This window comes from Myxine glutinosa, chromosome 4 (assembly GCF_964187855.1).
Source record: "Myxine glutinosa chromosome 4, kmMyxGlut1.1, whole genome shotgun sequence".
Lineage (NCBI taxonomy): Eukaryota > Metazoa > Chordata > Myxini > Myxiniformes > Myxinidae > Myxine > Myxine glutinosa.
In genome coordinates this window covers 65,547,129-65,569,682 of record NC_136264.1, presented here as the reverse complement: position 1 = coordinate 65,569,682, position 22,554 = coordinate 65,547,129, and the positions used below count along the sequence as shown (strand labels likewise).

At 43.7% G+C, this 22,554-nt stretch overlaps 1 protein-coding gene across 8 annotated transcripts in view; it reads right to left on the bottom strand.

The window, feature by feature from the left end:
- Nucleotides 1–22,554, bottom strand: part of LOC137424708 (arf-GAP with Rho-GAP domain, ANK repeat and PH domain-containing protein 1) — a 189,490-nt gene that overhangs the window by 19,510 nt on the left and 147,426 nt on the right. For 7 of the 8 annotated variants that reach the window (XM_078775817.1, XM_078775816.1, XM_078775821.1 and 4 more), the window contains 5 exons: nt 22,163–22,268; nt 17,263–17,410; nt 15,269–15,340; nt 4,902–4,979; nt 1,231–1,348 (listed from right to left, as the gene is read on the bottom strand). In XM_078775817.1, coding sequence (XP_078631943.1) covers nt 1,231–1,348; nt 4,902–4,979; nt 15,269–15,340; nt 17,263–17,410; nt 22,163–22,268 — 522 coding nt within the window. The remainder of the gene's footprint in view (nt 1–1,230; nt 1,349–4,901; nt 4,980–15,268; nt 15,341–17,262; nt 17,411–22,162; nt 22,269–22,554) is intronic. The other variant, XM_078775819.1, reaches the window with a different exon arrangement.

The following is a 22,554-nucleotide window of genomic DNA, read 5'->3' as shown; positions in this document are numbered from 1 at the left end:
AAGCACCATGCCACATGCGAACTACGAACACACTAACTACGAACAAGATAGTGCAGGTGACATGATAATAGAAACGGCAGGTAATACTTGAAACAAGATAATAACACGCCACATCACACAATATCAATTTAATAGGTCAATTACTCTGTGCCCTGCAATTGGCATTCAGGCAATCAATCATCTGTTTCCTAATCAATTTCCTCCAGCTGCAACAAGGATTATTATCTATGTTATAAAAGGAGCCGTGTCTCTCTGTCTGTCTGTCATGTTATAACTTGAGAACGAATTAACGGATTTCAATGAAACCAATGACGGTAGATTCAGGGAACTCCTGGGAAGGTTTGTGATGCAAAATAAAAAATAAAATAAAAAATAAAGAAAGGAAGGTTCGTTTATGGGTACATGAACACACGTATCGAAACTGCAAACACGAAGTTGCGACGCTGGTTATCCCTTATCCCTCCAAGGAGGGCAGGATCTCCCAGGAATCATTTTTTGTTCATGCTCCATATATTAGTCATCACACCTATACCAAGGAAACAAAGCCCCGCTTTTTAGCATTTACGCAACGGCAGAGACTAGGAGACCTCAGAGTTTGTTTCCTGCCATGGCTCATGCCTAATACGTATCCCAGACAGTTTGATCAAAAGAGAGAAGAGAGGGGAGGGTCAGAAATATTTTTTAATTTTGATCTTCCTCTTAGTGTTGTATATTATTTGCTAGCCGGTATCTATACACCGCCTAATTTTATTTTTTTCCCATTAATAAAATCTGTGAATGGATACGAAGAATGGATGCACAGGTGAACGTTCTTCTTTGGATAAAAAGAGCAACCTATAAGAAGACGACCACTCCTTTTGCATCTTCAGGTACATAGGGCTGCCGAAGCAGTTTCCTAGGCTATTTGGAGCACAATCCTGGATGGGTCACCACTCTGACGCAGGATACTTGAATGGCTCATTCTTTCCAATAATCTGGTACTCATTTTGTCGACCTCAGAAGGATGAACAGGCTGAATCAATCCACCTGGTATTAATTCAACAGCTTGAGCAGGGGCTTAGAACTCAGGACCCTGAGTTCTCAAGGCAGCCACCTTAATTAAGCATTAAGCCAACACCAGGCTTGTAACCTATAAAGTAACCGACAAATACCTTGAACTCTAATCTTATTGCCACATTGAGCTCTCACTTCTGTGTCAATAAGATGCTTGACACAAACAGCAATACCTACCCAGCTCTCCTTGAGCTATTACTTCAAACACAACCCAGCTATCTTGAATGTCTGTGCTGGTGTGCTTCAGGTACAACACCTCCCTCTTTAGCTCATCGGCAGAAGTTTGGGCAGATACCTGCGGGAAGAGACAGTGTGAATAAGATGGAGCAAATGCTGGGTTTATTTTTTCATAATCTGCTATTAGTCCGGCAGCTAAGCTAAATATAGCATAACAATTGTGCATTTTGTGAGGAAAGCACCAAATTTGGCACACTAGTAGACTATCATATTATGAAAAGATCTGGATATTGGGCCATCTCAGATTCAGAGATTTGATTTTTGCAAGATTTTGCAGATTTGCAAGCTGAGATTGCAACACCAGGGACGGCCGACTCATTCCTGCGAGCTGCCCACGTCACCCGCACAAGAAGAGCTCATCAAATCACTGCAGCGGCGCTGCACATCCTGCAACACCGTGCGCATGAACGCCACTGTATGACATATGCTGATGATGCAGAAGACCTGCCTGAGTTCGAAGACTGGTGTCACCAGAGAGGAGAAGACATTCCCAACTTTCAGTACTGGGCAACTGTGCTGGAACTAGAGATGTTGGTACTGGTCTACGTGCGTTCTCTGCGGCAGGCTTCATTCACGATGTACCTTGATGCCCTGACGGAACTGGTCCCATGGTTCCATGCCTTAGACCACACACACTATGCCAGGTGGGTCCCTGTTCACCTGAGGGACATGGTTGCACTCCCAATGAAGCACCCAGATGTAGCCAGAGAATTCAGGGCTGGCAACTTCACTGTACAGAAGATGAAGAAGGTGTTCTCTTCGATCCCAATCGAATCGAAATCTTGCAAAAATCAAATCTCTGAATCTGAGATGGCCCAATGTCTACGAGTGTGCCAAATTTGGTGCTTTCCTCACAAAATGCACAATTGTTATGTTAAGTTGCCCCACTATATAGATATCTCATTAGCCAGATACCAAGCTGATAGGATAACTCAGAGGTAGTGCACTCGGCTTTGAGCTGCACAATTTTGTATGATACCTGAATTGTCTGTAAACTGTCATGTAGGTGCTTCACATGCACAGTGTTGCATCAAATAGTATGCTGTCCATGCAAGAGGATGTTAAGTTGGCTGTCCTGTCTGCTATCGTTCACTAGTGGATGTTAGAGATCCAAATATTACTTTCAAAAAGAGATGCCATGATGTAACCTGAGCAGACTCGTATATCCTGCTTTCATCTAGCAATTTGATCACATTCACATACAGTGCATTCAGAAAGTATCCAGACCCCTTCACTTTTTTCACATTTTGTTATGTTGCAGACTTATGCTGAAATCGTTGAAATTCATTTTTTCCCTCATCAATCTACACTCAATACCCCATAATGACAGAGAGAAAACAGGATTTTAGAAAGTTTTTCAAATTTATTAAAAATAAAAAACTGAAATATCACATTGACATAAGTATTCATATCCTTTGCTATGACACTTGAAATTTAGATCATCTTTGAGATGCTTCTACACCTTGATTGGAGTCCACCTGTGGTAAATTCAATTGATTTGACATGATTTGGAAAGGCACATCGCTGTCGATATAAGGTCTCACAGCTGACAATGCATATCAGAGCAAAAACAAAGCCATGAGGACGAAGGAACTGCCTGCAGAGCTCAGAGACAGGATTGTGTCGAGGCACAGATCTGGGAAAGCCTACAAAAAAATCTCTGCTGCATTGAAGGTTCCCAAGAGCACAGTGGCCTCCATAATGCTTAAATGGAAGAAGTTTGGAACAACCAGGACTCTTCCTAGAGCTGGCCTCTTCTCAGTGAAAGACACATGAAATCTCGCTTGGAGTTTGCAAAAAATCACCTAAAAGGACTCTCAGACTGCGAGAAACAAGATTCTGTGGTCTGATGAAACCAAGATTGAACTGTTTGGCTTCTGTCTGGTCACTCTGCCATAAAGCCCAGATCGGTGGAGTGTTGCAGTGATGGTTGTCCTTCTGGAAGTTTCTCCCATCTCCACACAGGATCTCTGAAGCTCAGCCAGAGTGACCATTGGGTTCTTGGTCACCTCTCTTACCAAGGCCCTTCTCCCCCGATTGCTCAGTTTGGCCAGGTGGCCAGCTCTAGGAAGAGTCCTGGTTGTTCCAAATTTCTTCCATTTAAGAATTATGGAGGCCACTGTGCTCTTGGAAACCTTCAATGGAGCAGAGATTTTTTTGTAGGCCTCCCCAGATCTGTGCCTCGACACAATCCTGTCTCTGAGCTCTGCAGGCAGTTCCTTCGACCTCATGGCTTGGTTTTTGCTCTGATATGCATTGTCAGCTGTGAGACCTGATATCGACAGGTGTGTGCCTTTCCAAACCATGTCCAATCAATTGAATTTACCACAGGTGGACTCCAATCAAGGTGTAGAAACATCTCAAAGATGATGAAGAGAAATGGGAGGCACCTGAGCTAAATTTCAAGTGTCATAGCAAAGGGTATGAATACTTATGTCAATGTAATATTTCAGTTTTTTCTTTTTAATAAATTTGCAAAACTTTCTAAAATCCTGTTTTCTCTTTGTCATTATGAGGTATTGAGCGTAGATTGATGAGGGGAAAATGAATTTAAACGATTTCAGCATAAGGCTGCAACGTAATAAAATGTGAAAAAAGTGAAGGGGTCTGAATACTTTCTGAATGCACTGTATATACATGAGGTCTGACAATAAAGGTCCAATGTTAACGCAATATAAAATTTTATTGTAAATGTACCAATTATGTTTCGTGTTCATTGTGTTCATTGTGTTCATAATTATGTTCATTCATTTCATTCATTCATTCATTCATTCATTCATTACCAATTATGTTTAGTGGTCACCTTCAAAGTAACTTCCCTGCGAGTATATAGACACTTGCCAACGTCACTGCCATGCCTCAAAGCAGGAAGTTGGTGACAAAGGCCATTTCGCCCATTGGTCATGGCTCTCTGGATATCTTCTATTTATGCAAAATTAGTTTCTTTAATATAGAATTTTAGACATCAGTCAGATCGGACCAACTTTCTCACCCTTTCAACATTTTGGCAAGTGATGGGAGTCTGACCATGCATTATCATTCACGTCCATTCTCCCTACCACCAAACCACTCAGCCTACTCAAACACACGTGATCTTGAGATTGCATCATCACAATACATCAGCTTCAACTTGTTGAAAATGACCATGCTACTTTCACTCAGTTTTACCAAAAACTTGATGATGATTCTGTGTTCCATAAATTTGTCTTTCATTTTCGGAACACAATTACAACACTTATAATTTTTAACAAAACTCCAGTACAGCTACAAAACACAACCGATCGATGCAACAGCTAACACAGTACTAAAAGGAAGATTACAATGCACGCCCAATTATGAAACCCAATCCACCTGTCGAGAAAAACATCGGTCCTGGTACTTTATTGTCAGACTTCGTATATGCATTTAATAGGTTCAACTAAAATAATATCCAAACTGACTTCCAAAGATCTCAACAATGTTTTGTCCAGAGTTAGATTATTTTTAAATGCTTCTGTTAAAATACAATCCATCACACGTTTAACTTATAACTCCGGCTCTTTGTTTGTCAAATCAAACTGCACGTTACTAACTTTTCCCAAACGAGATGGGAGCCAATTGATTGCACCGACCTTGAGAGAAACACAGTTTTCCGGTTTCTTTGTTTCAACGTAAACTTCGATGATCAGGTCTCCCGCAGCCATCTTAATCTGAAGGTAAAAAAGTTCCTGACACTTTAGAAAGTCAGAGATATTGTAACCTCATCTTTGTGTTTGCTTTATCAATAACAGAGCACCCTCCCCTGCCCCTTTCCTGGGCCACCATCAAGTAAACTACAAATAACAGGATGCTAACATGGACGTGATTATGCAACTTATTTTCACCGAATGGTGCATTAACACAAGGTACAGTTGAACAAAGAATAATTAAAATGGTTGATGATATTGTTGCGGTTTTGAGAGTGTACATATAACATCATTAAAGGTTAAAGGTTTGCCCCCATAGTTAGTCCACAAGCAACACGTAGGCCCATTATAATTAGTTATGTCATAATATGTGTAAGAGTAGGCCATTTCCCTAGTGACATCTGCGTTGTGTAAAGAAATAATAAGCGTAGGTCCTTTTCATTTTGCGGCCACCCTCCAATCTCCATCATGGGCATAATCGATCCCGCGCCCCATTTGGCATCCCACAATTTGTTATGCTTTGGGCTACCCACGGCAGTTTGTTATGCTTTGGCCGCCAGCAGCGTTCGCTGCCCTTGGTTTCGCTCGAAACTAGTCAAATAATACCACGAGGTAGGCCTGGAAAGGGGGAGGAGCGCGAGGACGAGGTGTGGCCGCATCAAGCAGCGCGTCAGAAGGCGGTGACGGTAAGGGCAACAACCAACCAGGGCTCGGTGGGCATGGCATGCTAGGGCGTGGCAAGAAACGTCTGGTGAGTTCGAGAGGGTTCCAAGGGCGTGGTAATAAAACCCTTGGCGCGAGGCCCCCACCTCAGATGGGTCGGCACCAGTTGAGCTGAGGAGAGGAGTTCAGATGAGAAGGGAGAGGCACTCGGCGAGTTCACCTGAGATGAGAACGGAGTCACGCATCGCGAGCGAATTGTATTGAAAGAGCGCATTGAGATACGCATTGAGATACTGAAGAGCGCATTGTTCGCGGTTATTGGAACTGTTCGCTTATTACGTACGTGGCTGAGCCGCGAGTGTAACCGCCAAATCCAGCCTACCGTTGCCTACCGTTGCCCACGTTGCCCACATTATATAATCCCGCACACGCCAAACGACACGCGGAGAGCTCCTGCCATCTGGTTCATCTGCTTTGCGGTGCGAGTTGGGGACCGGAGAACGAGCTGCCTGGACGCCATCCCTGGACCATCGCCCTGTTCGTCTGCAACCCCGTGTGAGTGTGTCTGAGTGTGACGGGCCCGTTTGTCCAGGGATAAGTTAAGACTGTATAAGGCTGCACTGTGTATTCTTCTTCTTCTGATTGTACAAAGTGTAAATAAATCTGTTATTCCTTTCTTCCCAAATTCGACCGTTTCAGTCATTTCCATCATTGGGTAAGCGTGGCACGATTAAGAACCGCTCGGATCGGGTTAGTCATTGCTAACGGCTCGGGTCACGGGCCGCTACCGCTCGGCATTTCCACTAACACCCGTGATTCGGGCAGGGCTTATTTCCTCGTTTCTGGGCGGCGTTAGTACTTGGGTAATAGCGAATCCCCCGTCCTAAAACCCTACCTAATGCTGTCCGGGAAGGACGTCATAGGTCCCGGGTCCCGTCGGCTAGTAAAAGACAAGGGGACTAATCCCCCCTTGGTAAGGGGAAAGGCCGCCGCTGAGATCCGCAACAATATGTCCATTGTACAAGGACATGATTTGGTTTCTTTCATAATCAATTTGGAGGTGCAGCCCACCTGATACACCTTGAGTAGAAGTGTTTAATCAGCAATTACATGCAACAGCCTGAGTTATTTATTTATCCAAATTGTAGGCAGTCATTGGAGCAGGTTGATACTGATCCTCACGGAAGATTTTATTGGCATACACTAAATGTGGTTGAGGCTAATGGTGCATGACATGCGATATGAAAAACACACACACACATAGAGATAGAGATAGAGATAGAGATAGAGATAGAGAGAGAGAGAGAGAGAGAGAGAGAGAGAGAGAGAGAGAGAGAGAGAGAGAGAGAGAGAGAGAGAGAGAGAGAGATCGAGATCGAGATCGAGATCAGAGAGAGATCAGAGAGAGATCGAGATCGAGACCAGAGAGAGATCGAGATCGAGATCAGAGAGAGATCAGAGAGAGATCGAGATCAGAGATCGAGATAGAGATAGAGATAGAGATAGAGATAGAGATTGTACAAAGTACAAAGTGTAATGATGGTGTAATGATGTAATGGTGTAATGATGGCTTATTTGTGCAAAGTACAAACTGTATCTATCTTTCGGTGTGTGTACCTATAGTATACAAGTAAAAATTTGAGAATTTGTGCTTATATAAAATGTTGGAAGCATTTCGTGTTAAACAAGTGGTTAAACAAGTTTTTTTGGATAATTCGAGGGTGCTGAATTCAAAAATACTGTTTAACCGGTTCAATTTTGGAGTCTTCACCTTCAAATTGTAAAAAACAAAATGCCCGCCATTTTCAGCATAATTTTTGCCATAACTTGAATTTTAAGCAACATAGAAGGCTCAAAATAGTGGCAATACCCATGTTTGTGATACTGAGGATTCCAAATTTACTGTTACCCAAGTTGTAACTAGTTTGGTTTCGCCGCCATGTTGAATTCCAAGATGGCCGCCATATTGATCATCAAGATGGCCACAATGTTGGATTTAAATACAAAGAAACAAATTGAAATATAGTACGCCTGGAGTCTTTTGCAAAGTGTGCTTTGGACTATTTTGAAAAGCGAGTAAAATGAGACAATGAAGGAATTGTGGTCTTGTGGTTGAGTTACATACACCTTCGCCTTCATGTGACCCCAGAGGAAAAGGTCACATGGGGTCAGGTCCGGTAACCGTGGAGGCCATTTGATCGCGTGATTCATAGCCACCCTTTCATGGAAGAGCTCTCCGCCAGTATGTTATCTGGGTTATTGACATGTATATTGATTATACATGTATTGTATACCTGTGATTGTAAACACTATTAACGCCCTCTTGTCATCATCTTCGCCCTCTTGTCATCAATGTCATCTTCTGTACTGCAGAATATTGCCACCAAGGATTTGGCATCGGAGAGCATTCAACATTCTTTGCTTAATGCAGAAAAACTTGGACAGGTGCAGCTGGATGAGTTTGTTCATCAGCGCCTTCTTCAGCCTCCTGATGGCACATGTCATATCAATTTCAATGCCGCTTTACATAGGAACAAAGCACAGACTTTCTCGTCTCTGTATGCTGTAGACTGCAAAGAAAGCAAAGGCAAAGAAACGACCATCAAGGCAGATAGAAACATTCTACAGCGACTTGTGACAGCTTCCAAAGCAGGGCGTGTGATAAACCTGGACCTGATTCTGCAGCATGACCTTATGCCTGTGCCAATTTCACTTGCTGCCATGAATGGGAGTCTACATACAGGCAGTAGCGGTAAATCTCGACTGGCAAATGAGTTGATTCAAGATGTCTCAACCCCAGAACAAGTGACATTAACTGGAAGTACTTGCTTAGTCATTGATGGTCAAGCACTGGTGATGGCTCTTGGAAAGCCCAGCGGAATAACCACATTTGGTGAATATGCAGATGCGTTTGTGAATTCAGTGTTTGCCATGGGGAAAAAATTTGAGAGAGTTGACGTAACTTTCGACCGATACCAGCAGGATTCCATCAAGACTGGAACCAGAATGAAACGTACCTGGGCCTCTCGACCAATACGTCGGGTAATAGAAAACCAAAACGTTCCTCTACCAGACAAATGGACCAACTTTCTCTCACTTGGAGAGAATAAGGCAAATCTAGCAGAGTTTCTTTCTCAGCAGCTCATGACAAATGCGGTGTCTATTGCACCCACAACACTTGTAGTGGCTGGAGGATTTGCACAGATCACAGACGTGAAATCTTCAGATCCAGAGATGGACACATCATCCCTACAGGCCAACCATGAGGAGGCGGACACATGACTTGTTCTTCATTGCGTCGACACAAATGCTGAAACAGTGGTGGTTTTAGTGCATGACACTGACGTGCTGGTCTTGTTAGCTGCTCATTTTGATAAGATGCCATGCACTCAGCTGTGGATGAAGGCAGGAACTCTTAAGAAGCCAAAATACATTCCCATCCACAAACTCCACCAGAAACTGCCACCTTGCCAAGTGGAAGCGTTGCTGCCATTCCATGCAATTACTGGTTGTGACAGTGTGTCACAGCTTGCTGGCCACGGCAAAAAGACAACCTGGAAGGTGTTTCAAACACACAGCCAATTGTTGACAGATCTAGGCACAGAAGATATCACTGAAGAAGTAATCAACGATGCAGAAAAGTTCATATGCCGTCTTTACAAGGTACCCGATGATGTGGACAGATGCGACAAGGCACGTGTAATACTCTTCTCTAAGGGTTGTCCACAGGAGACTCTGCCACCAACATCAGATGCAGTGAGACTACACATAAGGCATGCACATTACCAGGCTTTTATTTGGAAGTGCGCAACCATCGCTACTCCAGTACTCCCCCAAGTAACAGACATGGGATGGACATACATCGATGGGAACTTGGTGCCGAAGTTGATGACGCTATCTCCAATTCCTAAGGCGTGTCGCGAGATAGTAACATGTGGATGTACCAAAGGATGTATAAATGGCCGTTGCAGCTGCAGAAAAGCTGGGCTAACATGCACAGGAGGATGTGCATGTGCATACAACAGACAACTAGAATGCAGAAACAGAACAGACTAAGATAGACAGGTAAACATTTGAGAATGCCAATATTGAGCTATACGGTATTTATAAAGTATAATTACTAAAAGGCAGCCATTTTGGAACTTTACCCCTTTTTTAAATGCACTTTAGAAATGATTTAATATCATTTTTTTTGTTCTAACGAAATTAAAAGCGCATTTGACCAGTGAAAGTGATGTACATAAAAAAATACACCCCAGAAATTACCAAAAATATGGCGGCCATCTTGGAATTCAACATGGCGGCGAAATCAAACTAGTTACAACTTAGGTAACAGTAAATTTGGAATCCTCAGTATCACAAACATGGGTATTGCCACTATTTTGAGCCTTCTATGTTGCTTAAAATTCAAGTTATGGCAAACAATATGCTGAAAATGGCGGGCATTTTGTTTTTTACAATTTGAAGGTTAAGACTCCAAAATTGAACCGGTTAAACAGTATTTTTGAATTCAGCACCCTCGAATTATCCAAAAAAACTTGTTTAACCACTTTCAACACAAAATGCCTACACTATTCGAAAATTCTCAAATTTTTACTTGTCTATAGCGTATCTTTAGGAAAATTTTCGGTGCTAATTTTTCGTACATGTATACACAATCGTCGGTTAAAGCGTATCGAGTATTCTGAGGCCTAGTACTTGTAGGCTTAGGCTACCGTACCGTCTCCGACCTTGTGGTTTTGTTTTTCTCTCAGCGGTTCGTCGAATGCGCTGCAATTATTTTCGTTCTCTGTTTTGTCCCAGTCGTTCACCCCATACCTCCTTGTTTAATATCTCTACTCAAAAAAAAAAAAAACCCAAAAAATATTTCCTTCTCAGGTCTTATTCGTTTATTTGTTGTTCTTATTTGTTCGTTCATTCTTCGTTCACGTTGTTCGCGATCACGTGGTTAGAAATGTATAATCTCTCCCCTGAACAACTATTTTCTCTCATATATTATAACACCTTTTTCTTCTTCTCCTACAAAAGGATGCTTTCGTCTTGCTCACCAAATCTATTCATTCCAAAAAAAAACAATAATACCATCTCTTACAGTTCCTCTTTTCTACATTCCCTAAACTCTCCAGAACTCCACCCCTCCTTCAGCGACCTCAAACGTATTTTTGACTCGAAGGTCTCAAACTCATTTTGCAAAAATTGTTCGTTTCCCATGAATCGTACACTTTTCAAAATCCGATCTCACCCCTCCCCTCCAAATCTTCCCCATCCCCCCTTCCCTCCAAAACTTCCCCATCCCCCCTCCCCTCCAAAACTTCCCCATCACCCCTCCCCTCCAAATCCTCCCCATCACCCATCCCTTTCAAATCTCCCCCCTTGCCCCTTCCCTCCCCTCCCTCCTAAACTCCCCCCACACTCCTCCCCTCCGAGACTCTCCCTCGCTCCTCCCCTCCTAGACTCCCCTCTCACCCCTCCTCCTCAAAGCATCCTCCCTGCTTCTTCCCCCTTCCAACTTTCACCTTCATCTCCCCCAACCTTCTGCCTCGCTCTTCCCCCTCCTCAAATAACACCTCACTGTGCCTCACCCAATCTCCATCAAACCTTTTGTCCGCCCCATTCTTCCCTTTCTCCAAGCTATTCTGAAATCTCTGAAATCTCTGACACACCTTCAACAGCTCTCCCTACCTCTTCCTCCTCTTCCACATCTTACCCTACCCCTCCCCCCCCCCCCCTGTTCTGTACCCGATGCTCCCCCTTCCTCTTCATTAACGGTATGGACCTCAAACATCCGGGGCCTTCGCTCAAACTTGACTGATCTCTCCATACAGGTTGCTTCTGACAAACCAGATGTGATCTGCTTAACAGAAACTTTCCTCCTTCATGATGTCTCTGATGCCTTGGTATCTCTCCCAGGATACTCCCTCCTCCGGTATGATAGATCTGAGCCTCGTCCTGGAGGTGGGGTTACTATCTTTATCAAAAAACTCTCTTCCTCACTCGCCCTCCACTGCCCTCTCTCCACCTCACCCCCAGGAATACCTTTGGCTATGGCTTCCCCTTCGCTCCCACCTTTTGTTCATATGTGTATTGTACCGTCCACCAAACAGTGATGACTCCATCTACATCTCGCTGTCTGATAATATGGACCAACTTCTATCTACCCATCCCAACTCTCTCTTCCTCATATGTGGTGATTTCAATTGTCACCACGCCAGTTGGCTGGGTGTGGGCACCTCTCTCACCAGCCATGGCTCTTCAGCAAAGGACTTCTGCGACTCACTGGGACTGACACAATCTGTCAATTTCCCGACCCGGATCTCAGTCAACGGAGCATCTTCTCTTCTGGACTTGGTTTTGACTAACTTCCCTGAAAATGTCTGCTGCTCTTCTTCTGCTCCAATCGGCTCATCTGATCATGTGCTTGTCAAAGTGGACATCTCTCTGACCATTCTCAGAGAGCCTCCTCAGCGTCGAAGAGTCTGGCATTTCACTCAGGCCAACTGGCACGGTCTTCAAGCAGCCATCAATCATCTGGACTGGTCTGCCATCTCTACCGCCTCTGACATCAACTCATCCTGGGAATTCTTTCAAAGTAAATTGCTCTCTCTCATGCACAGATTTATCCCATCTCGTCTTCAGTTGTCATAGCCTTCCTCCCGTCCATGATACACGGAATCTTGTGGTGAGGCTGTTGCCCTGAAACAACTTGCTTTCGTCTCCTGGAAAGAAAATCCAACGGAAGGAAATCTCATTTCCTTTCACAAAGCCCGAAACAAGTGTGTGTCCACCCTCAGGAGAGCCAGGAAACAATATCTCACCATTCTCAAGACCAAACTCTCTTATCTGTCTCCCTCTTTCAAATCCTGGTGGCATCTGGTCAAATCTGTTTCTGGTGTTTGTTCCCCCTCCATCCCCTCCCTCACCTCAAACGGCTTAACGGCTGACTCCGCACGTGAAAAAGCTGAATGCCTCAACTCTGTGTTTGCCTCTAAATCTTGTGTCCCAAACCCATCCCTCTCTGTACCCACCGTACCCAGTCGTACCCAGCTGCTCCTGGACTCTGTGTCCTTTCCTCCTGACAAGGTGGAAAAGTTTCTGTCAACCCTCGACTCTGATTCTGCAACTGGTCCTGACGGCATCAGCCCACGGGTCCTAAAATCATGTTCTTCCGCTCTTTCACTCCCTCTTTCTGTTCTCTTCACCCTCTCTTTTTCTCAAGGTCATCTGCCATCTGCTTGAAAATCAGCCAACATCACCGCTTTGCACAAAAATGGTGCAAAAACAGATCCTAGCAACTACAGACCAATCAGCCTTCTCCCAATTATCAGCAAAGTCATGGAATCCATCATTGCTTCAGATATAAAATCTTTCCTCTTCTCCAATGGCTTGATCTCTGATCATCAATTTGGTTTCAGACCTGGTCACTCTACTCTGGACATGCTGCTTCTGCTTTCTCAACAATGGATGGAGGTCCTCAACGCCAAACAGGAAATTAGAGCTGTCTCCCTTGACATTTCACGTGCCTTCGATACGGTCTGGCACCCTGCTCTGCTCACCAAACTCTCCTCCTTTGGTATCCATGGAAATCTCCACGCATGGCTGGCGGACTTCCTCTCTGGTCGTAGTCAACGTGTGGCCCTGAATGGGTTTCTCTCATCTCCTCTTCCTGTTCAGGCTGGAGTTCCCCAAGGTAGTGTTCTGGGGCCTGTGCTTTTTCTGGTCTTCATCAATGATCTCTCTGACTCTCTTGAAAATCCTCTCTATCTCTTTGCTGACGACTCTACTCTCTGTCGCTCCATTCCTCATCCCTCAGATCGGCAGTCTGCAGCCTCCTCACTCTCTGCAGACCTGGACAAAATCACAGACTGGGCAAACAAATGGAACATGTCTTTCAATCCTGATAAATCTCACACTCTTACGATGTCTCTCCGAAAAGACCGACTGGACAACCCTCCCATCCACTTTCTGAATAATCCTCTCCAAGAAGTTCTGTCACTCAAGCTTTTGGGTCTCACTATTTGCCATGATCTTTCCTGGGAAAACCACATTTCAAATCTGGCCTCCAAAGCCAGTCGCCGACTGGGCATCCTCCGTCGTGCGAAGTCCTTCCTTGGCACACCTGAGCTCTTCACCACATACAAGGCTTTCATCCGCAGCTCTATGGATTACTGCTCTCCCCTCTGGTCTGGTGCTCCTGCCTCACACCTAGCTCGTCTTCACGCTGTTGAAACCAAAGTGTTCAGAATCATTGGAATCTCCCGCGATGAAACTAACTCCAAGGGCCTTTCACTCACTCACCGCAGGCAGGTTGGTGGTCTTTCCGTCTTCTACTGACTCCTCTCTGGCCTTGCCCCCCCAGCTCTCTCTGGGCTATGTCCCCCAAATATTCCTACAGGTCGCGCAAGATCTGCCTGCAACCCTCTTATGGTTAAACTGCCAAAATCAAGACTTTCTGCTCACCTTCACTCCTTCATTCCTCTTTTCTCCCGCCTCTGGAACAAACTCCCTCACTCTCTTCAATCCCACTCCACCCTCCAGGTCTTTAAAACAGCTGTTCACCACCATCTCTTAGCCTCCCCCATCCAAAACCTTGATCTTTTCTACCCCCGCTAATTTCGGTCCCCTTGTGTTTTATACCTCTCCCCCCCCCCCCCTTCCCACACCTCCTCCCCCCCCCACACTTCTCCCTGCTCTCAAATGTTGTGGTTGTGTACTTCCCCTTCTCTCCCCATCTTGTCTTCCGCTCCCTCTTTTTGTATATTTTGTTTGTCTGGTTGATTTGTTTGTGAAATAAATGTTAGCTCTTTCACGAGCCTCGATTCAGTATACAAAAAAAAAGAAAGATAGAGACCGAGACCGAGACCGAGACAGAGACAGAGACAGAGATAGAGATAGAGGAGTTGAGGAGAACAGCAACCTGCAAGTGAGAGGGTTGGGTTAGATTAGGTTGGGTAGGGTTATGGATTACAGGTGTGGATGCGAGGGTAACATGAAATGGTAGGGCACTGCCATTTCTGAGACCCTGGAGGGAAGAGGCATGCATTAAAGCCATGGATAACATGTCTTCAAAGACCCACACTGCAACATGACTGTGTCATAACCAGATGCAGTGGGCAGTCTAGGGAGGCCGAACGCCCTAATTTTAAAGAAAAATATACGTTAAATAAAAAAATAAAAAAATAGAGATGAGCCCAAACATCTGATCTGCTTCATCATGACCATTGCTGAAAAAGTCAGAGTACAAGAGATTAGGCAACACTTTGAGAGTTAAGGTGGTGAGGAAGCGTTTGAAAATGTTTGCAGCTGTTTTTATACAACAAATTGTGCACAAAGTCCTAAGAGACACGTTTTACGTATTGGTCAGTGTACACTAACTTTTATGTACATGATAGATAGATATCAGATAAAACAATATCTATCGTACCATGTATCCGCACCTTAAACTGCTCGGCCAGGATTTTTCTTTGGAGGAAATAGATTGCTGCCTCACCAAAGAAAATAAATAAATAATACCACTAATAAATATGTAATGTTAATGCAGCATAAGACAGTTTGTTTGAGATAAGTTTATGTTTGTGCTACTGTGCTGTGTTTATTCACGATCAACATCATCGTGAATAACATCATTGATAAATGTGTCAAAGTTTTTTCACCGTGGGGCCTTCCTTCATTTGCACAAGCAGATCGATATTCTTCAGCTTTGTCTTCATCTGCTCCTCAGTAACCTGAAGCACAAGGACGAAAAACTCCAAAATATCACAAGCATTTAAACTCTCTTATTTATCAACGTATTGATAATGATCTATCTTCCGTTCACTGTGAACTTTTACTTATTTATTACGTCATCCACCTCCTTTTTATCATCAGCACAGCACAGATCTCTGAAATTGACATTACTACTACGTATGCCTTACATACTACATGTAAAAGTATATTCAAGCAAACACTTTCCTCATTTTATTCCCTTTAGTGTCCATCTGGGTATATATAATAAGAAGAGCAGAGCAGGCCATCGTTGATGCGATTGGCGTTTTTTTCTTGAGGCTCGGCAAATTTGAAACGCTCCTCATTTGAACTCTCACACTGGCACATCTTACCATAATAATTCACCAATGTCTGTCCGTATGTCTGTCCGTCCGTCCGTTCCCAGGTACCGCAAAAACGGCTGAACCAATCGCAACGATATTTTGGGTGGGTAATCCTGGGACCCCTGGGAGTAGGCTATATTGTTTTTCCAATTTTTCGAAGTTTCCCAATTTTCCAGTTTTTCCAAACACGATGGAATAATATTTACCGATATGAACAGTGATGTGGCTTTTGTTGAAATTCTACATACCAGGAGAGAGTCGATCGACTCCTGACGAACTCAACAACAACAACAACAACAGGCATTTTAAGGCCATTTTCCCTGCAAGAGCATAAGACAGTTTGCCTTAAGAGTTCGACTCCTGACGAACTCCTCCTATATAAACGTGCGGCTCCGAAGTAACACGGCAGCATGTGCAAAGCGACTGAGAAAGACATGTAGCGGCCGCTTCCGTTTTGCAGAATTCAATCCTTTTTCAAAATTGGCGCCATGTACTGTTTAGATTTTGATGATTTGCGTGTGATATGATTTAACGGATGTTTATATGAATCGTTTAAAATAACAAAAAGGTTTCAATTTCTGATATTTTTCCTTTTCATTTGGGCTTCCCAATTGAAGCCCTATCAGAAACGAATCTTTGGAATGAAAGTGGCATATCGAGTCTTGGGGTCCATTTACCTGTGGAGGCTTGCTGGGAAGGGGGTGAAACATCACCTGAGACCAGATCTGCTCTTCCTTGTTTATTGCTAGATTAGCAGTGTCAGTGTTATTTCTCTTTTGGTTGGATGCACCGTTTTTCCTTTTACATCTATATCTATAAAAGGCAAAAATCTGCCTCTCTCCCTCTCTGTATGTATATGTTCTATGCATTGCCACATCTTTTAAGTTACAAACTCCAAACTCATGGTCCAAATACAACATTATGTCAGGGGTAACACAGGCTATGTGGCCGTGGCCTCAAAAGGGGTAGTGTGGGTGGGGTGAGGGGGGGGGGGGGGAAGGTGGGAAGGCAGGGGATACATTCTCTATGTAAATGTGTACCATGTAGCACCACCTAGTGGTGGTAGCACAGGGTATTACGATTCCCTCTGGGCAATGCTGAGGTTAAAGCACTCTCCGCACAGGTAAATTAATTTTAGCAAACAGGACGACTAATTGGTCCGTCATCGATGTGAATGGGGAGGCTCCGCCAGTTCTTAATATAACTGATGTAAAAACATAAAATAATAGCACTTTTGGCGACCAAGCATCGAACATCGTGTGACTCCCTCGGAGAGGGTTGGAACCTGGACTATACCTCCCATTTGAAAGTTTTTCTGCTCTATCGGGAATCAAATCTTATTGCATTTAAATATTTATTTACATATGCAGAATGAAAATTAATATAAAAGGGCCCACATTCTCCATGGGACTACACCGAGTCTAACTAGTGGTCGCACGATCCTGTACCACCTTAAGCAAGGAAACGAGGAGGCCATTTGGCACATCATTGTTGTATTGTACTCCAGGCTGGAAAATGTGAGGGTCATCAAATAAAATGGAAATTAAAGTTATTTCTACCTTGAAAAGGATCCTGTAGTTGGTGATGAGGTCTTCAACTACATTTGCCTCTTGGGGCTGTCGTCCCTCTGTCTGGAAGAGTGTCGGGCCAAACACTATGGCGAGGTTTCTCGTTGTCATCTGGTTGATGTGTGAGCAATACTGCACACTGTCACATGCCGATCGCAGCACCATGTTAGCCCTGGCCTCAATAAATGGCCATATTGTTATTGGTTCCAATACAAGGTTAATCACAGAGCTATTGCCATCAAGCATCACATCACTTGAGCATGGTGCAAGATCGAACTGCATTTCCACGCATCTATGTGAATAAAGGTTTTCCAGTTTTTATGTTTGTATTTTAAAAACATTGTTACATTCAACACATGTGTTTCTGTTGCAAATGTGATGGTAGATTTTCATCTGTTCTTTGTCAGAGCAATGAGACAACTCACAACAAGTCATGAACTTGCCCGTGGCTAGGAAATAATCATGGACATGTTGCCATTTGGTCACATGGTGTGGGAATTTCCATTGAGCAGCCATGGGAGTCGAATCCACACCAGCAAGGTCATAATGCAACAATAATTTACCCACTAAAGCGCCAAACCATTCAATGGTTGTTGTTGTTGTTATTGTTGTATAGCCTCAGACAGTTCTTGTGACCAAGCCTGCGGCATGGAGACAGCCAATCTATCTCGCGGCATGGAGACAGCCAATCTATCTCCCAGGAGGGGCCCAGAGATCCCCCACATCCAGGATGGTGTAACCCCCACCTTCACGAAGTCAGGCCCACAACAGAGTAAGAGAAAGAAAGAGAGAGAAGAGACAGAGATAAGAGGGAATGAGCCGGTCCACAGGGATCGATTAGCACTCTAACCGTGACTGCGCTACTCTGACAAATCCGGGCAGCAGGGAATAATGGGGAAAGAATTGTCCACCGACTTGCGTTGGGGGTACAACCACCGCGAAGAGGCATCCCCGATAGTTGCTCATTCGTTGGTAAAATACTGTGGTGGTAAGATACTTCATTTTTTATTTAAAAGAGGCGTTCAAAAGGTTATATGAATGCGATGCTCACAATAGCTCGACGAGCCGGTTTATATATTTTTTATAGTATCCCTCGGCTTCAATGCACTTGCTCCCTTTGTCCTTTGAACTGCCTCTGCCAGTAAACTAGAAGTTTTCAGACTGCACCTTCAGCTACATCCCAATTGCTTCAGTTAGTTCCTCATCAGCGAGTCGGTAGCCATGTATGTTGGCACTTCAAATGTTGAAACAAAAAGTTTCTGGGCACCAGGGCTGGGCCAGGCTGTACAGTGAGTGAGTAGTCCATCTGCTCGGGTCCACAGTCAAAAATGGTGGTGTCTGTGCAACACTCTTCCATGAGCCTAGATTTAGTAGGTAAAATAAATACTGGCCTTGTGCACAGGCATGTTATTGTGATGGAGGAGCCCAATTTGTCCAACACGTGGTGCCACAGTTGTGTTTTCCATGGGGCTGGTCTAATGTCCCCCTGTGGTTGTAGCTTTGTGAGGCATATAGTCAATCAGAAGGATTCTTTTGGCAACCCACAAAATCTAGGCCATGGTCTTGCACTTGCAGGCTGAAGGTTGAATAAAAATGTATTGAGTGGCAGAGAAGACTCACAGAAGTTAATACAAGACTGAACTGCATCAACGATCGCATGATCCACTCATATGTGAGCATTCACAATCTGGGTTTGGTTTCTATGGGGATGAAATTACAACTACAGTGCGCCATTGTGGTTCATCTCCCACAGGAGGCACGATATTGTAAAGTACATTACCCATCAGAGAAGACTAGCAGGTTGTCTGCAATGCGATTGTTTAAGATCCCGTTGGTACCTTTTGCATTGGTGGTCAGCGTCCAGGCTAGCACTATGGGTCAATTCCTTGTGTGAGGTGAGTGTAGAGGTGACCACTCAGTAATACCATTTCCTGGTCCGTAACCGCAATCCAATCCCCATGAAGATAAAGCGGACTTCCAAAAGGGAGACATCAGATCAGAAAAATGTTCGTTCATGGGAAACAGGAAACCTCCTTGTATGTGTGCCATCAGAAGAGTAATGCTTCACAGAATTTGACTCCATTAATGATATAGTCATGAAAATGTGCACAGGAAGATATTGGATACTGAAATATTTCCGAAAGACTGGAGGAAGGTGTCATCACACCTATTAATAAGAAACCTATAATAAGATACCCAGTAAAATAACATAGGGATCATGCTTTTCTCTAAGTTTTCAACCAGCCATGGATTCAGCGTACTCCATCTCTTTCCATTATACAGGAACAGCCCTAGTGTTACTACATTTTCAGCTTTTATCGATGTGTGTGTGTGTGTGTGTGTGTGTGTGTGTGTGTGTGTTTCACGAACAGACTTCTATCTCTTACAGACAGAAACCTGTTAAGTGCATCTTAGAGAGACAAAAGCCTGTTCGTGAACAGCATGGAGCCATTCATTGTATGTCGTGTTGGAGATGGTTTCATGGCACCGGAGAGTTAGCTGTCCACAAGTGTAAAAGAGCATCGGAGTGAATACCAATTATGCTGAACTCTAACCTTGCTCCATCCTCCTCCATGCCTCCCTTTGAGCGGGCTGTGTGGCCATAATACAGCAGCAAAACAGAAGACGAAGAATAATATGAAGAAGAAGAAGGTGTGTATTTCTGTTGAAACAACAATGAGATAATATCTCTTCCAAAAGATCTAACTTTAACAAGGTTTGAAGGGATCAAAGAGAATTCATTAAAATAGCAGAAACACTCACTTTGTAACACACATTTTCTCAAAATGGCGCAAAGACTAACATGAACACATCGATGGGTGTCGCTGCAAACCAGGAGGAAGTTATAATTTGGGGTCGGAGTCAAAATGCTTGTTCTTCATGCAAAGGATACCCTGGGATCTGAAATGTCTGCAAATCGGTTTGAGCACAAAGGACAGCCATCCGAACTTACTCGAGGTACTTTACAAGGTACGCAAGTTGGACAGAGCATCAGGAAGGCATTTTCCAGTTGGACTTGCATCGTTTCCCCAGGAAAATCAAAGCCAAACCAGACAGCAGTCAAATCGAGGAGTTGATATAATATACCATGGTATTAAATACCCACTTAAAGCACATTCGGCTTGAAATTCATCTCAGATGCAGAATAATTCTGCAGTGTGTGCAAACCATTGGCTCAAACCAGCCAGCTAAGGTTAGAGAGTGGAATGCAGCAAGTCTGCGTGATCACTCAACACACACGGAAGTAGGTATCGAGTGTCTTGTGCAGGGTTTACCGATCAACACTTTTTGGAAATTTGATCATTTTGTAGCACGATCGCCTACATCGACAAAATTGTATCCCACTAAACCTGTCATCTAGCGAGGTAGCAGTGCAGTACATTGCTTAACCGCACCATACTTCAGATGGGAAGTTAAGCCGGCTGTCCAGTCTGCTTCACGAGAAGATGTTAGGGATTTCATGGCGCGTTTTGATATTGGAGAAAACCTTTGACCCGGTATCTTGTGTGGGAGTAGTGCAGGGGTTAACATTCTTGTGGACCCAAAGCTGAACCACAAAAAGAAAGATCAGATGAGTAAGGAAGGGATGAGTAATGATCTACATAAGCTTGGAAGATTTTAGCTGCTCATCTTGGATTAAATTATTTATTTATTTTAAGAGTAGTAACACTGGTTCTACTGAAGCAGTTTCTTGCCTAGGGATTACAATCCTGGATGGATCACAACTCCAACACGGTATACACAAGTGAGTGCGCTGGAATTTGTAATCTGTTCAGGATGCCGGCGATAACTCATCTGCTCTTCACGGAGGACACTGTGGGATATTTAACATCCATCAGCTAATGTTGGCAGATGGGACATGGGACACCCAGTTTAAAGTCTATCTGAGTGGCGGCACACACATTGATGCCTCGCCATGCCTGTGAGACACCAGGATGACAGTTTAAGGCTAAATCTGAATTTTTGAACCCCACAGGGGTGTGTGCATACCTCTCGACTATCCTACCAAACTCAAAACAAATTACCACCAACAAAACGAAAGCAATAATTGATAGCGTACTTTCCAACTGATGGGAAAGGAAAAAGAAACCTGTCAGAGAAAATTTTATCAAGCTTCTGAGAAACTAGAACTTAATCTAGAGTCTGGGGGCTGCACGCTTTCCATGACAGGTGGTGAAAGTTTCCATCGCTGAGTATTTACCCCTGCACAGGTCACTATATCGTGGCAGGAGGAGGCCGATGGAGACCACAACCAAGACAGGAATTTAAAATCCGACTGGATACTGACTGGCCCACACCGGCCTGCTCTTTTGGAATGAAATGGTGGGATGGATATTCAGTATCAACAATTAAGCAACTGCTAGTATAAGGGACTCCGAGTCAGATAATCTCCGAGTCACATTCACGGTGCCTAGAAAGGATTTAAAGAACGTGCACACATCAAATTTTTGAACATTTAACAGTCAGACAATTTTTTTTATCTCCATAAATAAACTATAAAGTGACAAATTTTACTTGAACGTCCGATCAAATTTTCAACAATAAGCCAAGCTTATTGATCTTGATCGTATTGAGATACATGCTGAGGACATCTTGAAATTATATGTGAGTTAACATCAAGTCCGAAATAGACTTTATATGAAAATCTTTGTTTGTTTTAAATATAAAGTGAATTTTTAAAGATAAACTATGAAGTGAGGGATTCAGAAATAAGACCTGTGCACAAAGTGAAGTTGCCTCATCAGTTAGACAGCAAAGGAAAATCCATCTTGCTGTGAGTCTGAACATCTATCTTAACTGATGAGGCAGATTTGGTTTGCACATAATTAATTGCCCTCTTGCCATTCCCCCCTGCAAACATGATCATAGGTAAACGGGTACAGCAACCGACCAATAAAGATGATCCATGAGGCACATGACTGTGGCACGATTCACCGTGGGAAGCTCTTTTATCAGAACCATGTATTGCGCAAGCTTCTTTTCTGCATCCTCTATACCTGGAGAAAGAAGAACAGGTTAAGGGAGCTGAAGAGCTCAACTAATGTTTGTGCTTTTTATAGTCAGTCAAGGTGAAGTCACAATGATAATCTCCGTTGATGTTGCATTGCATTATAATTATCAACAGCATTCATTATTGTCATTATAATTTTGGCGAACATCATGTTGTTCTCGGTCATGCCACGTCTCAATTGTTCAGAGCACTGCATGATGTCCACTACATTGTGATGAAAAGAATGTTCAGACGAGGTTGCGTTTTTGGTCTCAATGACCACCCTGGAAAGT